General features: G+C 42.7%; 1 protein-coding gene across 1 annotated transcript in view; it reads left to right on the plus strand.

Annotated features, from left to right (window-relative positions):
- The first annotated feature begins 5,719 nt into the window (after positions 1-5,719).
- The window catches only part of SRGN (serglycin), a 26,287-nt gene continuing 15,110 nt past the window's right edge, over positions 5,720-16,896 (plus strand). The window contains exons 1-2 of the mRNA XM_011927093.1: positions 5,720-5,880; positions 14,683-14,821. Coding sequence (XP_011782483.1) covers positions 5,802-5,880; positions 14,683-14,821 — 218 coding nt within the window. The 5' untranslated portion in view covers positions 5,720-5,801. The remainder of the gene's footprint in view (positions 5,881-14,682; positions 14,822-16,896) is intronic.

The following is a 16,896-nucleotide window of genomic DNA, read 5'->3' on the forward strand; positions in this document are numbered from 1 at the left end:
AAATTCTGTGTCCTATTAGACTCAGGGTAGCATTTTGAGAAGTCTTTTAATGCCTTTCTTTTTTTAAAATAGGATATTTTGGCTGGACAAAGTGGCTTACACCTGTAATCCCAGCACTTTGAGAGGCCACGGCCCAAGTTCAAGACCAGCCTGGGCAACATAGTGAGACCCCATCTCTACAAAACATTAAAAAATTAGCTGGGTGTGGTGGTGCGTGCCTGTAGTCTCGGCTACTCAGGAGGCTGAGGAGGGAGGGTTACTTGAGCCCAGGAGGTCAAGGCTGCAGTAAGCCATGATTGCTTCGCTGCATTCCAGCCTGATAACGAAGTTGAGACTCTGTCTCAAAAAAAAAAGAAAAAAAATTTTAAAGTACAGTTTTAGGGTGGGCATGGTGGCTCATGCCTGTAATCCCAGCACTTTGGGAGGATGAGGTAGGCAGATCACTTGAGGCCAAGAATTCAAGACCAGCCTGGCCAATGTGGCAAAACCCTGTCTCTATTTAAAATAGAAAAATTAGCTGGGCGTGGTGGCACATGACCATAATCCCAGCTACTCAGGAGGCTGAAGAAGAAGGATCGCTTGAACCCAGAAGGTGGAGGTTGCAGTGAGCCATGATAGGGCCACTGTGCTCCAACCTAGGTGACAGAGCAAGACTCTGTCTCCAAAACAAAACAGACAAAAAACAAAAGCAATACAATAACCCCAAATTCCTCAACTTTTAGGTATCCAGGGAGATTTCTGGACTAGAACTCTGAAGACTTTTAAGAAGGGGGGCAATCCTGCTCTTGGGAAGCAATTTTTTTTTTTTTTTTTAGACAGAGTCTCCCTCTGTCACCCAGGCTGGGGTATAGTGGCACAATCTCGGCTCACTGCAACTTCTGCCTGGCAGGTTCAAGGGATTCTCTTGCCTCAGCCTCCTGAGTAGCTGGGGTTACAGGTGCATGCCACCACACCTGGCTAATTTTTTATATTTTTGGTAGAGAAGGGGTTTCCCCATGTTGGCCAGGCTGGTCTCGAACTGCTGACCTCAAGCCATCTGTCCACCTCAGCCTCCCAAAGTGCTGGGATTACAGGCATGAGCCACCACACCAGGCCATGGGAAACTAACATTAATAGATGTGTGGCTAAGTGATGAGAAGGGAGGAGCTGGAGAAGGAGCTACATGGTCCTGCCAGGGACGCCCTTGAGCCTATGCCCTCTCCCAGGGTGCCCCTCCATTGTTACTCGGTAAGGAGACCAAGGACACAATGAGAGCTGCTCCCTTGGGACAAGAAGCATCAAGATAATTTCCTGTGTGGCGTGTGCCTGTAGTCCCAGCTACCTGGGAGGCCGAGGCAGGAGAATTGCTTGAGCCTTGGCATTTGATTCCAGCCTGAGCAACATAGCAAGACTTTGTCTTAAGAAAAAAAAACGACAATTTTTTTTGTCTTGGCCACAGTCTCCCTGTCTCCTAAATGATTGAGGGTGGGAATGGAAGTAGAATCAAAATAATAGGAAACTCAAAGTTGCCTGAGATCCATGAAAAAATGAGTCACTTTTTTAAAAATATGCCTTTTTTTCTGCAACATCTTTTTAAAAACCAGATGTTTTCTCATTTATATGGACTCTAAATAAAATGAAGATATCTTTTTTAAATGATAATTTTTTAGAAGTTTTATGGAAAACAAATTTTTTTGAGAGAGGTCTGGCTTTGTCACTCAGGCTACAGTACAGTGGCATGATCTGACTCACTGCAACCTCCACCTCTCTGGCTCAAGCTAGCCTCCCAACTCAGCCTCCCAAGTAACTGGGACTACAAGCATAAGCCACCATGCCCAGCTGATTTTGGTATTTTTCATAGAGTTGGGGTCTTGCCATGTTGCCCAGGCTGATTTCAAACTCCTGAGCTCAAGTGATCCGCAAACCTTGGCCTCCCAAAGTGTTGGGATTACGAATGTGGGCAATTGTGCTGGCTTATTATGAAAATTCTCAAAGATATATTAAAGTAGGGAGGATAGTAGAATGAACCTTCATTTACTCATTGCTCAACTTCAGCAGTTATCAAACCACCACTATACCCTTCGCATCCCCCCTCAAACCGGATTATTTAGAAGCAAATCCTAGTCATTTTATCATGCTAAACAGCAATGTTTAGCATGTACCTTTACAAGAAAATAACAAAAAGGACTTCTGATTATTTACAAATCTTAATCTTGTTTCTCTTTCATTCCTCATCTATCGGGGCTACGGATTAGGAAGCTTGAGTTCTAACCCTGGTTTGCCACTTGCTTACAGTGTGAGCAGGGGCAAATCATTTAACCTTTCCGGACTTGGCATTTTTCTCACCTGAGTGAGGGAACTAGATGATTTCCAAGGTCCCTTCTAGTTCTAGAAATCAAAAATTCATGCAACAGCCATCCTTGCATGAAACATACAGATTTGGTGCAGTATCTATTTACTGGTTTTTGTTTGTTTGTTTGTTTGTTTGTTTTTGGTGCAGTGCCCAGTTCAGAGTCAAGACCCTCTCAATGAAGAGCCAAGGAAAAGGTCTAGAGGCTGCTAGTGGTGGAATCTTTAACCTGGAGCTTTAAAAAAGAAATAAGCCTTGGAGCTGCCCCTCTGTGCAGTTTCATGCTGCCTTCAGTATCTCTTCTCATAACCTCAATTTATCTTTTTTTTTTTTCTTTTTTTGAGATGGAGTCTTGCTCTGTTGCCCAGGCTGGAGTGCAGTGGCACTATCTCTGCTTACTGCAAACTCTGCCGCCCAGTTTCAAGCGATTCTCCTGCCTCAGCCTCCTGAGTAGCTGGTATTAGAGGTGCCTGCCACCATGTCCAAATAATGTTTTTGTATTTTTAGTAGAGACAGGGTTTCACCATGTTGTCCAGGCTAGTCTCAAACTCCTGACCTTAGGTGATCCGCCTGCCTTGGCCTCCCAAAGCGCTCGTGTGAGCCACCCCGCCCTACCGGCGACCTGTTACTTTATTAAATAAGAGGAATTGATTTCTGTCATGTTCCAGGTGACTGTGAAGGAATAAGAATACTCATTTTATGGCCAAATCAACTGTGTGTGAAGTAAAGTAGGTGCATTTCAGGTTGCCTGGTAAAAGAAGGATTAAGTCTGGTATAGGGTTTGTCTTTTAAAATTGTGGAAAACATGGACATCGTAGATTGAATTTTAGAGAAAGATGTGGGTCCTATTGGGTTAATAGTGGAATCTTTGGGTAAGATCGTGCCCAGCCCTGAGGACTGTTGCCAACGCTTCCCTCACCACGTATGCCATGTGCTCCTGAGGACATCCTCTCGTTGGCTTCCCACACCATCATTACAACTGGAACAAGGGACGCATAAAGAGTGAGTGGCCCAGCGTGGCTCAGCTGGTAAGTGACGGACATGGGCTTGGACCCAAGGCTTCCAGCTGCTGCAGTGTGTGTCCTGCTCCCCTACAGCTTGAAGCAGGGCTAAGGAAATGAAATTGAAGGACTTCTTGGAAAAAGAAACTTGATTATCCGCGTAGTGGTACACTACGCTGAATGCTTATGAAGAGCAAATGCTTATGAATACTGCACCTGTGCTTTAAAAGTCACCATGAGCTGGGCATTGTGGCTCACGTCTGTAATCCCAGCACTTTGGGAGGCTGAGACAGGTGGATCACTTGAGGTCAGGAGTTCGAGGTCAGCTTGGCCAACCTGAAAAAAACCCCATCTCTACAAAAAAAAAAAAAAAAAGAAAGAAAGAAAGAAAGAAAGAAAATTAGCCAAACCCACTTGCTTGAACCCAGGAGGTGGAGGTGCAGCCTAGGCGACAGAGAGAGAGAGAGGGAAAAAAATAAAAAACAAACACCACCACCACCATGACCCAGAAAAAGAAAGAAAGAAAGAAAAAAATAAATAAATAAAACCACGAAGTTCCCAAATGGAAAAAGTCCCTAAAATTACCATTTTAAAGCACAAGCCCTAATCAGCTCTGGGGATTTGTAGGAAACTCATCAAAGTTATTGATAGGAACTATTGTTTTGGTGCCAGGGTTTTCAATTGGGAGTTAGATTAAAAAGGACCAAAGATGATAGCTGATATTTCAAACTGAAACCAATGTTCCTCAGTGGAAAGCTTTCCAGGACTGTGAATTTTGGGGTTGGTTACTGTGCTTGGAGATGCCCCTGGGTTGGAGGACACACTTCTGGCTGATTTGAGGGGCTTCTGAGGAGAGCCAAAATGTGCACTCTTTGTGTTCTTGCACCACGGCTATTAGTCTGTGAGACTCTGTCCTTAGCAGGAAATGGTAAAGGAATCAGCAGGAAGCCTAAAACAAGGGAAGGGAAACTCCTCCCTCCTATCAAAGGCCAGGCAAGGGCGAGGATGAGAATAGAGAGTGGGGCATGTGCATTAAGCCGTCTGGGGTAGCGGTCGGGATAGACATGTTGAAATGGAGAGTGTTCAAATCTTGAAAGGAAGTAAGGAAAATTTATACGCCACAAGGGCAAGGATGTATGATAGGCTTGTATTTATTGTATAACTTTATTTTATTATATTATTTTTATTTTTTTGAAATGGAATCTCTTTCTGTCGCCCAGGCTGGAGTGCAACGGCACGATCTCGGCTCACTGCAACCTCTGCCTCCCAGGTTCAAGTGATTCTCCTACCCCTGCCTCCCGAGTAGCTGGGACTACAGGCACCCGCCACCACGCCTGGCTAATTTTTTGTATTTTTAGTAGACACAGGGTTTCACCGTGTTAGCCAGGATGGTCTTGATCTCCTCACCTCGTGATCCACCTGCCTTGGCCTCCCAAAGTGCTGGGATTACAGGCGTAGACCACAGCACCTGACCTTTATTGTATAACTTTAATATAGAGCCTTAGTCCTCCAGAAATCTGCCTGATGCCCAGGGAAAATGCTGTTCCTTTATCTACATGAGGCAGAGGTTTGTGTTGTTTGCTGAGGTCCAGCAGCTCGCTGTGAGAACAATCTCTCCCTCATTCCTGATTTCTGGCTTATTCAAGGCCAGAGGACCCAAAACTCAAGTTGAAAATTTTGACTAGGAGAACAGACAAAAGTAGAAATGGAATCCAATCATAAGAAATGCTCAGTGTGAAGGAGAGAGGAATGCAAAAGAATTTTTCTGTTTTACTATGGTCTTTGTAACTGAAAATCGTATGTTCTTGAGATAGAGAGCCGATGATCCAATGCAAGAAACTGAGTTTAAGAAGAAACTGTTCATCTGAAATCCAACAACTCATTCTTGAAGGTTAGAGCTCAGCTTTGAAGTTTCACTTCACGAGCTTGGCTCAGTGAGATATGCTACTCCCTGGTGAAAAAGAAAATGAAGAGAATGTTTTATGTTGAAAGTGCTCGGTGATGAAAAGGCAGCACCTAGCTCCCTTATCTCATCAAAAATGCAGCAGATTCTTAATATTAGCAATCTCGTGTTTAGATTGTTACCTGAGGTGAAACCCTGTCTCTACTAAAAATACCTAAGGAAAGGAAAAACAAACTGTCCCAAATGCTGATTCTACTGTTTCAGTAGGGAAAAAAAAATTTCTGGCAGGCAAGTGGCAAACAACAAAACTTTTGAAAAAGCAGGCCTGGGGGGAGTCCAGTACAGTTTCATAATGGATATGAATAGTTATTTTACTGTGTTCCCCCCCCCCCAACTTTCTTTCTGGGTTTTGATGTGGATCTCTTTCTATTTGTTCAGGAAATTGTGACGTGTGTTCTGGGCAGGGTTTGAGGTTTTGGAACCTTTTCTAAAAGGGACAGAGAGCACCCTGCTACATTTCCTAATCAAGAAGTTGGCGTGCAGCCTAGAGAGCTGGAGTGAGTTGGTCATGATGCAGAAGCTACTCAAATGCAGTCCACTTGTCCTGGCTCTTGCCCTCATCCTGGTTCTGGAATCCTCAGTTCAAGGTAAGACTCAGGAGTCTTGTTCCCCAGCCATCTTCTCTGTAAGCCCCATAGTCCATACAAGTCATTATATTCATTTTAAGGCATAGAATGTATAATAAATATTGTGGGAAAGGAGGCAAAGAAGAAGGATTTGGGGTCGCCGAACCCTTTAATATGAGTTCAGTTAAGTTTGGTACCAAGAAAAATTAAACTCGGTGGCCTGTGCATTCTTGTAAACTCTTACAATGATTGAAATGTGCTATTTTGGGATGAAAATGTGAGGTTTATACATTTTAAAAAGCTCAAGGAATCCAGAAAATGACTCCTGTGCGTGTTGCATGGAGGAGATGGCACCTTTGAGTGTTTGGGGGTTTCTGCCTGCCCCTCAGTGTCTACATCAGCCCCAAGTTCTAGTGCGCTGTGATGGTGTCATCGTTATTTTAATACTGGGAGATGTTATATTCCAATTAGGGTGAATCTGACTGTGTGTATTTTTTTTTCTTCTTCTTTTTTTTTAAAAGATAAACTTGGTTCTTACTGAAAACTCAATTATGGTTAGACATAGTTAATGTAAACCCTCTCAGATTTTAAAGAGAAGGCCAAATAATTTGGTATTTATATTGTTGCTCAGAGAAACATCATATTCGGAAATACCTTCCTACGTTTATCTATCATTCAGTGTTGTTTAGTCAGACTCTGAAACAACTTAAAACCTCTAATGACTGAGACAAGGAAAATGATAGGTTTGTAAGAAAAATACAATTTGTTCTTCTTTGATAAATAAGGAATCATGTCTAAATAAGACAGAGATCATGGCTCGATAGAGAGATGGCTGAGCTTATAGTCGAAAAACATTAGGTTAGGCCAAATGGTAAGGGAAATGTTGAGTCACAATGACACACATTTTCTAGATTTGTTTCGTCAAAACGACTTTTGGTTGTCATGATCTTGCTTCCAGTGGAGATGAAATCTTACAGATGATCGCAGAGACATTCATTTTATGTTAGAAATTTATAAAATAATTTTCTTCTAGTTATGCTAATACTGAAAAAAAGAGGAAGTAATGTTTCTCGAACTTTTTAATCTATGTATTTTTAAAATATAAAACGTTGTCAGTTTTAGGGAACAGGCTTCCCTGGGATCTTTTGGGGAATATCTTCAGCTTGATGAAATAATTCCCAAATAACCATGTGGTCTGACAAGATCGAGAGTAATGAGGCCCATACTTTAGTACAGTCTTGAGTGGCCAGATGGTGCTGAGCATACCCTAACCAGAGATACGTAAGTCTTTATGTTTTCAAAATTTCCCAGAAACATGAATTTCCCACTAAGATTCATTAAGGAAAACTAGAATGAAAACAAAAACTTTCCTTGTACAGTATTTATTAGAAAGAAATGGAGAAGACCGGGCGTGGTGGCTCACACCTGTAATCCCAGCACTTTGGGAGGCCAAGGCAGGCAGATCATGAGGTCAGGAGTTCGAAACCAGCCTGGCCAACATAGTGAAACCCTATCTCTACTAAAATTACCAAAAAAATTAGCCTGGTGTGGTGGCACGCACCTGTCATCCCAGCTACTTAGGAGGTTGAGGCTCAATTGCTTGAACCTGGGAGGCAGAGATTGCAGTGAGCTGAGATCACACCACTGTACTCCGGCCCGGGTGACAGTGCAAGACTCTGTCAGAAAAAAAGAAAGAGAGGAAGAGAGAAAGAGAGAGAAAGGAAAGAAAGGAAGGGAAAGAAAGAAAGAAAATAATTCATCATGAAATTGTATAGAATACTAGCATTTACGCCATGACCTCATAGGTTTAGCTCTTTGTTAGAAAAGGAAACCATAGAAAGAGATAAGGGAGAAACGGACAAACTAGGGTGTTTCCGAAAAAAGGCTCTTGGTATCGGGCTCAAGGGCCTGTGCCCACATCTGAGCGTGCAGGGAAGTAGATGTCCCCGACTGGCTGCACGTGTGAGTGACTGCAGCACAGGCTGTGATGTGGAGAGTCGTGACACCATTTCCTCATACCTCCACGCAATGCCAGATATTATTCGACAACATTCTTCCTGTCTTGTAAAAAGTGTTTATCTAGCCCCTTGGTTTGGCTGATCAAATCAACTAGGCTTTTGGCTTGCTTTTACTGAGCATATTCAAAACCATTTCAGGTTACTATAATGGTTTGCTCAGGTTGCCATAACAAAGTACCATGGACTGAGTGGCTTAAACAACAGAAGTTTATTTCCTCACAGTTCTGAAAATGGGAGTCCAAGATCAAGGTGCTGGCAGGGTCGGTCACATTCTGAGGACTTTCTCCTTGGCTTATAGATGGCACCTTCTCCCTTGTCTGCACATGGTCTTTCCTCCATGCATCCGTGTCTTAATACCGTCTTCTTAGAAGGTTACCAGACATTGGATCAAAGCCACCCTAATGGCCTCATCTTAACTAACTATATCTGCAGTGACCCTATTTCTGAACAATTTCACATTGTGGGATTCTGTGGGTTAGAACTTCAACATATGAATTTGATAGTGGTATATTTTTACTATTAGTCAAACCCAAGTAAAGATGTGGGGTAAGATTGTGTCTACCAAGCACAAAGAAATGGAAATTTGGGGATGTGTGGGTAACACTGGACAGCACAGATGACTAATCTATCTCCAGGGGATTTGATGAGACCTGTGAATCCTATACTCTTATTGCCTCTCTTTTCCAATATACCCATAAAGAAAAAAAAATGGAATACCCATGAACAGGTGCAACCAAGGGGGCCAGGCCCCCCATGTGTCCACTGTATACTGTCTCCTAACACACAGGTATGATACTGATCCACTCATTGTGCTGCTGTTTGTAAAGTGATTTCACATCCATTCTCTGGTAATTATCAACACATTCCCTGTGAGAAGGAATTAGCATTAATTATAGAGGAGAAAACTGGATCTGACATTTCTCATTTCATTTGCTCTTGCAAAAAATTTGTGAGTCATGCGCAAGACCCATTACAACTAATTAACGACTGAGCTGGTCATCTAATTTCAAGGTCAGAATTAACTTTCTACTGCAGCTCATGGATTTGAGGTTTTCTTTATTTAAACAAACAAACAAACAAAAAATCCTTTGACTGTAGCCCTTGCTATAATGTTTCCCACTGAACTGAGGGAGAAATTGAAAGTAAACTTAGGAGCTTTTTATAGCTTGTCAAACCGTGCAAGAGTTGGGGAAGCTTATCCGTCCTGTGGAATTGGTAGACCAGGAGGAAGTCACTCCGGCTTAGATAATGCTACCATTCTGAATGAATCAAATGGTCTTCTTTTCCCCTTCATGGTAGTTGCTGCTCAAGTTTCTCTAACATGCCTGCAGTAAGTTTCCATTAAGAATAGGAAATTAGGCCTGGTGCAGTGGCTCATGTCTATAGTCTTAGCACTTTGGGAGAACGAGGAAGGTTGATTACTTGAGGTCAGGAGTTAAAGACCAGCCTGGCCAACATGGTGAAACCCCCGTCTCTACTAAAAATACAAAAATTAGCCGGACATGGTGGCATGCACCTGTAATCCCAGCTACTCGAGAGGCTGAGGCAGGAGAACCACTTGAATCTGGGAGGTGGAGGTTGCAGTGAGCCAAGATCATGCCACTGCACTCCAGCCTGAGTGACAGACAGAGACTCTGTCTCAAAAAACAAAAAAAAAATTAGTACATTGTGATTATGTTGGGGGAAAAGTTAGTGCCATAATATAAAAAGGTATGGACTATTGGAGAAAGTTGTTTGCTTTGGTAACATTTACTCATAGAAAGTATGATGATTCAGGGTGGTGGGGGAGGTGGGCAGTGAGGGATAGGATTCAAATAAAAACCATTCTTTCCCTTGGAATCCACCTCACAATTAACCAACAAATCCCATCAGTGGGCCTTTTAGGAAGATAACATTTCTGTCCATGAGCATACCCACTGTAATCACAAGACATTTATCTCAAGCAAGATAGGGTCAAGATACTCTCACAACCACAGGGGCTGGAACTGTAAATTTTCACATCCTGCCAACGCCCTTGAATAGCTATGTCAATAATTTAGTGTGTGTTATTTGTTCTTTATTTTAAAGTACATTTAACATAATCGGCCCCAAATTAGATAGACTTTTGGAGTGGGAGTCCTACTTTTGATTTATTTATAAAATTTTAAAATAGCTTTGTTGAGATGGTGTTCACATACCATACAATTCACCCATTAAAAGTGTTTAATTCAATGATTAGGCCAGGTGTGGTGGCTGATGCTTGTAATTCCAGCACTTTGGGAGGCCAAGGCAGATGGATCACTTGAGGTCAGGAGTTTGAGACCAGTCTGGCCAACATGGCGAGAACTTGTCTCTACTAAAAATACAAAAATTAACTGGGCGTGGTGGTGTGCACCTGTAATTCCAGCTACTTGGGAGGCTGAGGCAGGAGAATCACTTGAACCTGGGAGGCAGAGGTTGCAGATAGCTGAGATCGCACCACTGCACTCCAGTCTGGGTGACGGAGTAAGACTGTCTCAAAAAAAAAAAAAAGTGTTCAATTCAATATTGTTTAGTATGTTCAGAGTCATGCAGCCATCACCATAATTGCTTTTAGAACATTTTCATCATCCCCAAGAAGAAAGCCTTTGTTATGATTTTTAATTAGCTGAGATTCTGAACTCTGGGGGAATTTTGTATTCTAGAAATATTTTTTACTAATTTGCTAGTTGTATTTGTCATGCTGGTGAAAAGATGTGGTCCTTCACCTGAATGCTTTCTCATTAAGCATTATTTTTCTGTTTAGCTTCCTATGTAAGCAATTTTCTCAGCTTGATATTCAGTGTGTCAGTGGCTTGCAGGACTGCCTAGGCCTGCTCTGTCCAATATGGTAGCCACAAGTCGCTTGTGGCTACCGAACACTTGAAATGTGGCGAGGCCAAATTGGAACATGCTGTGAATGCAAAATATACACGATTTGGAAGCCTTAGTAAGTAGAAAAGAATGCAAAATATCCCATTAATAACTTTTATATTGATGATATGTTAAAGGACAATATTTGAATATATTTTTAGGTTAAATAAAATGTATTACAATTAATTTCACCTGTTACTTTTTACTTTTAAAAATATGGCCGCTAGAACATTTAAAACTCTTTGTGGTTTGCTTTATGTTTCTATTGGACAGAGCTGGTCTAGACAGCATAAGGTGTGAAGACACCGCCCTCTGCTGGAGAAGATGCTGGATTTTTATTTCGCCTACAGGAAGAGACGTATAAATAGCAATTAGATGCCAAATTAATGCTACCTCAGGAAAGAATCAAAAGGAAAGAAAGAGGAAAACCAGGCCAGGCGCGGAGGCTCACGCCTGTAATCCCAGCACTTTGGGAGGCAGAGGCGAGCGGATCACGAAGTCAGGAGATCGAGACCGTCCTGGCTAACTCCGTCTCTACTAAAAATGCAAAAAATTAGCTGGGCATGGTGACACGCGCCTGTAATCCCAGCTACTCGGGAGCCTGAGGCAGGAGAATAGCTTGAACCCAGGTGGTGGAGGTTGCAGTGAGCTGAAATGTGCCACAGCACTCCAGCCTGGGCAACAGAGCCAGACTCTATCTCAAAATAAAAAAAAAAGAAAGAAAAAAGAAAAGAAAAGAAAGAAAGTCCATAAACTGAGAATCCTAGAGATACTAAATGGTAGAATGGGAATTTGAACTTAAATTTATAAGATGTTCACTATCAGAGATCATAGGCCATTGTCATCCTCCTTCTCATGAGAGAAACTAGCAATGAAGAGCTCTGACTATGTGCTAGGTACTACTCTGAGAACCTAACATTTGTATCTCATTATTAGCTCTATTACTGCTCCATCCTACTGATGAGAAAATTGAGGCACAGGGAGTTTAAGTTGGCCAAGATCACACAGCCAGTAAGGGGCAGACATTGAAAGGTCATTTTCCCTGCCTTATCCCAGCCTCCAGGCAGTGGCAGAGCTAACTCATTTTGGACAAGCAGCTCTCCCAGACCAGACATTGTAAGCTATACTCAGGAATCACAGGAAAGATTATGACAGAATAATAGATAGTTACAAAGAAAAGAAAGAAAATCCAATGGGAGAATATTTACTGTTTTCTATATTAAAGTGTTTAATGTTTATGTTTTTAGAGGAATATTGTTTATTATAGCAATTTAGAAAACAAAATGAGAAAAAAAAAAAGATTCTACCACCAGTTATTTTTGTGTATTTCCTTCCGTTTTCCCCCCATGTCTGTTTATATAATTGAAACTTTTATTCACACAAAGTGGTATTCTGATTTTCTCAGTTATTTTTATTTATTTTTAATTTTGTAAATTTTTTCTTCTGAGACAGTCTGCTCTGTCACCCAGGCTGGGGTGCAGTCGTGCAATCTTGGCTCACTGTGACCTCCCAGGCTCAAGCAATCCTCCTGTCTCAGCCTCTTAAGCAGCTGGGACTACAGGTGCGTGCTATCACATCCAGCTAATTTTTAAAATCTTTTTTTTTTTTGGCAGAGATGGGAGTCTATCTATGTTGCCCAGCCTGATATTGAACTCCTAGGCTCAAGTGATCCTCCCACCTCAGTCTCCCAAAGTACTGGGACTTCAGGCGTGAGCTATCATACCTAGCCTAATTTTTACTTTTATTTTATTTAAAAAAAAAAAAAAAAAAGGTATTGGCCTACCTGCCTCTCACCCTCTCACTCATTTTTAAGTATAGATTTTTCTACAATGCCACATCATCTTTTCCATAAAAAGTACTTTTGACTGGGCGCAGTGGCTCATGCCTGTAATTCCAGCACTTTGGGAGACCAAGGTGGGTGGATCACCTGAGGTCAGGAGTTCGAGACCAGCCTGGCCAACATGATGAAACCCTGTCTCTACTAAAAATACAAAAGTTAGCCGGGCGTGATTGTGGGCACCTGTCATCCTAGCTACTCAGGAGGCTGAGGCAGGAGAATCGCTTGAACCTGGGAGGCAGAGGTTGCAGTGAGCTGAGACTGTACCACTGCACTGCAGCCTGGGTAACAGAGTGAGACTCCGTATTAAAAAAAAAAAAAAAAAGTACTTTTCTTCATTTGGTTAGTATTCTCTTACGGGTTGATGCCTTGTAATTTATCTGAGTGTTTTCCATTATTTTGTGGTGAGCTTTAAAACCACTCTTCCTGCCTTTCAAGAATCCTAGACATGCTCCTTCTTGCTAGGTAATTATTAGTTGCACTTATTAGAATAAAGTGTATGCTTGGAGTGGGGAGGAGATGAACTTTTTGAAGGGTGGTGAAGTATTGCTCGCCACCAGGCCTTTGTCTTTGCTAAATTGAGGAAGGAAGATTTTATTTCATTAGCTAATAAAGAACCTCCTATGTAGGCCGGGCACAGTGTCTCACGCCTGTAATCCTTGCACTTTCAGAGGCTGAGGTGGGTGGATTTCCTGAGCTCAGGAGTTCGAGGCCAACTTGGGCAACATGGCGAAATCCCATCTCTACTAAAAATACAAAAAATCAGCTGGGCGTGGTGGTGAGCACCTGTAATCCCAGTTACTTCAGAGGGTGAAGCAGAAAAATTGCTTGAACCCGGGAGGTGGAGGCTGCCATGAGCCGAAATTGTGCCACTGCACTCCAGCCTGGGCGACAGAGAAAGACTCTCTCTCAATAAAATAAAATAAAATAAGATAAATAAATAAATAAATAAATCTCCTATATAACCTTATAACATCAGATTTGGAGCCTTTTCCGTAGAAATGAAATTCAGAAGAAGCTGAGACTCAGATATTCCAAGCTGCCTGGCCCTCTGTGAATAGAGGAGACTTGTTCTTGTGAAATCTGAGTGCAAAGACACAGGACAAATTGTTATCTACATTTCATTCCTAAGGATACTGTACGGCCCTAAAACACAAGAACTAGAATTCTGTAATACCACGGGTACTGCACAGTGTGTTCCTTCCCCTTTCTGAACCTGATTTGACTCATCTCTATGAAAAGATGTGGGCTTTGGGGTCAGATGTGGGTTGGAATCCTGGATTCTCTACTTAGAGCCTGTGTGGCTGCAATTTTCTTTTGTGTAAAATTGAGATAATAGTATGAAAGTAACAACAATTAATATTATCAAGTGTTTACTGTGTGCCTGGCACTGTGTTAAATTCTTTGTGCTTATTTTCTCGTTTAATTTTTGTGATAGACTTATAACACTACTAGTATCTTCATATTACAGTAAGGGTTCAGAGAAGTTAAGGTTTCATAACAAGTCAGCAGAGCTGGGACTTCCCTCCAGGCAGCCGATTCCAAGGCCTATTCTAACTTTAAACTCAGCTACTTTTTGGAATGTAGTAAGAAGGACAATTTATATAAAACGCTGGCACGTAGTGGGTGCTACTGTTATATGAATGGGCATAAAATCTGTCTGCATTTTGCCTTTTACCAAATTTAGAATCTATTTAGTTAAAACCTTCTTAGGGCAGTCTGGGTGCAGTGGCTCATGCCTGCAATCTCAGCACTCTGGGAGGCCAAGGCAGGAGGATTGCTTGAGCCCAGGCATTTGAGACCAGCCTGGGCACATAGTGAGACCCCATCTCTCCAAACAAAACAAAACAAAACAAAACTAGTTGGTCATGGTGGTGCGCCTGTAGTCCCAGTTACTCAGGAGGCTGGGGTGGGAGAATGGCTCGAGCCCAGCAATTGAAGGTTGCAGTGAGCTATGATCACAGTACTACACTCCAGCTTGGGCAGCAGAGTGAGACCCTATCTTGAAAAAAAGCAAAAATAAAAGCTTCTTAGGACAGAGTGATTAGAAGCTGTGTAGTAGATACTTAGTAACAATGTGGGTTCCTTGTTGGGCAGGTTATCCAGCCAGGTACCAATGGGTGCGCTGCAATCCGGACAGTAATTCTGCAAACTGCATTGAAGAAAAAGGACCGATGTTCGACCTACTTCCAAGCGAATCCAACAAGATCCCCCGGCTGAGGACTGACCTTTTTCCGTAAGTGGACTTTTCTCTAATTAATTAATTAATTAATTAATTATTTTGAGACAGAGTTTCACTTTTCTTGCCCAGGCTGGAGTGCAATGGTACGATCTCAGCTCACTGCAACCTCCGCCTCCTGGGTTCAAGCGATTCTCCCGCTTCAGCCTCCCGAGCAGCTGGGATTTCAGGCGCCTGCCACCATGCCCAGCTAATTTTTTTTTTTTTTTTTTTTTTTTGAGATAGAGTCTCACTCTGTCACCCGGGCTGGAGTGCAGTGGCTTATTCTTGGCTCACTGCAAGCTCCACCTCCTAGGTTCACGCCCATTCTCCCGCCTCAGCCTCTAGAGTAGCTGGGACTACAGGTGCCTGCCACCACTCTCAGCTAATTTTTTTGTATTTTTAGTAGAGATGGGGTTTCACCTCATTAGCCAGGATGGTCTCAATCTCCTGACCTAGTGATCTGCCTGCCTTGACCTCCCAAAATGCTGGGATTACAGGCGTGAGCCGCCGCTCCCAGCCTAATTTCTTGTATTTTCAGTAGAGACGGGGTTTCCTCATCTTGGCCAGGCTGGTCTCGAACTCCTGACCTCAGGTGATCCACCCGCCTCGGCCTCCCAAAGTATTGGGATTAGAAGCATGAGCCACCACGCCCAGCCTTTTCGCTAATTTTAAAGTGTCCGTAATTTCACAAGCTCTTGGCACAGATGTGGGAGTGCTTTTCTTTTCTTTTCTTTTTTTTTTTTTTTTGAGGCAGAGTCTTGCTCTGTCACCCAGGCTGGAGTGCAGTGGCCAGATCTCAGCTCACTGCAAGCTCCGCCTCCCGGGTTCATGCCATTCTTCTGCCTCAGCCTCCCGAGGCGCCGCCACCTCGCCCGGCTAGTTTTTTGTATTTTTAGTAGAGACGGTGTTTCACCGTGTTAGCCAGGATGGTCTCGATCTCCTGACCTCGTGATCCGCCCGTCTTGGCCTCGCAAAGTGCTGGGATTACAGGCTTGAGCCACCGCGCCCGGCCGGGAGTGCTTTTCTTCAAGCTGTCCAGAGTGTTTTGATTCAAGCTCTTGCTTTGGTAGTTTGGCTCTTACTCTGCAGTACATAGTAAAACTGTACTGTATACACTGGCATATGACATGTGCGAGTATACATGATTCACCTGTTTTTGAAAGTTTTTTTGTGGATGGTAGACAGGAGCATTGAGGGCTTTTCATCTACAGGTATTGAAAATGATTGAACATTGTTTTATTTGTGTAAACAGAACACACGATATATTAAAATCCAATAATTAACTGAATGGATAAGCAAAATGTGATATAAGCATACAAAGGAATATTATTGGGTCATAAAAAGAATGAAGTACTGACACATGCTACAACATAGATAAACCTTGGAAACATTATGCAGAGTGAAGGAAGGCCAGACACAAAAAGCCACATATTGTATGATTCAATTTAGATGAAATGTCCAGAATAGAGGCAAATCCCTAGAGGCAGGAAGCAGATTAGTGGGTTCCAGGAGCTGGGGAAAGGGAGGAATAAGGAGTGACTGCTAATGGGTATGAGGTTTTTTCTTGGAGGAGGTGATTAAAATGTTCTTTTGCCAGGCATGGAGGCTCATGCCTGTAATCCTAGCACTTTGGGAGGCCGAGGCAGGAGAATTGTTTGAGCCCAGGAGCTTGAGACCAGCCTGGGCAACATAGTGAGACCCTATCTCTATTTCAAATACATTTTTTATATTAAAAAATGTTCTTCAATTAGATGGTAATTATTTTTTGAAATGGTCAGGTGCAGAGGCTCATGCCTATAATCCCAGCACCTTGGGAGGCTGAGGTGGGAGGATCCCTTGAGCCCAGGAGGTTTGGGACCAGCCTGGGCAATACAGCAAGACCCCGTTTCTACAAAAAATACAAAAATTAGCCAGGCATGGTGATGTGCACCTGTGGTCCCAGCTACTCGGGAGGCTGAGGTGGGAGAATCTCTTGAGCCTAGGTTGAGCCTGCAGTCAACCCTATTTATGCCATTGCACTCCAGCCTGGGCAACACAGTGAGACCCTGTCTCAAAAAAAAAAAAAAAATTAGGGAAAGGAAGAATAATTG

Source organism: Colobus angolensis, unplaced genomic scaffold (genome assembly GCF_000951035.1).
Source record: "Colobus angolensis palliatus isolate OR3802 unplaced genomic scaffold, Cang.pa_1.0 Scaffold12, whole genome shotgun sequence".
Classification (NCBI taxonomy): domain Eukaryota; kingdom Metazoa; phylum Chordata; class Mammalia; order Primates; family Cercopithecidae; genus Colobus; species Colobus angolensis.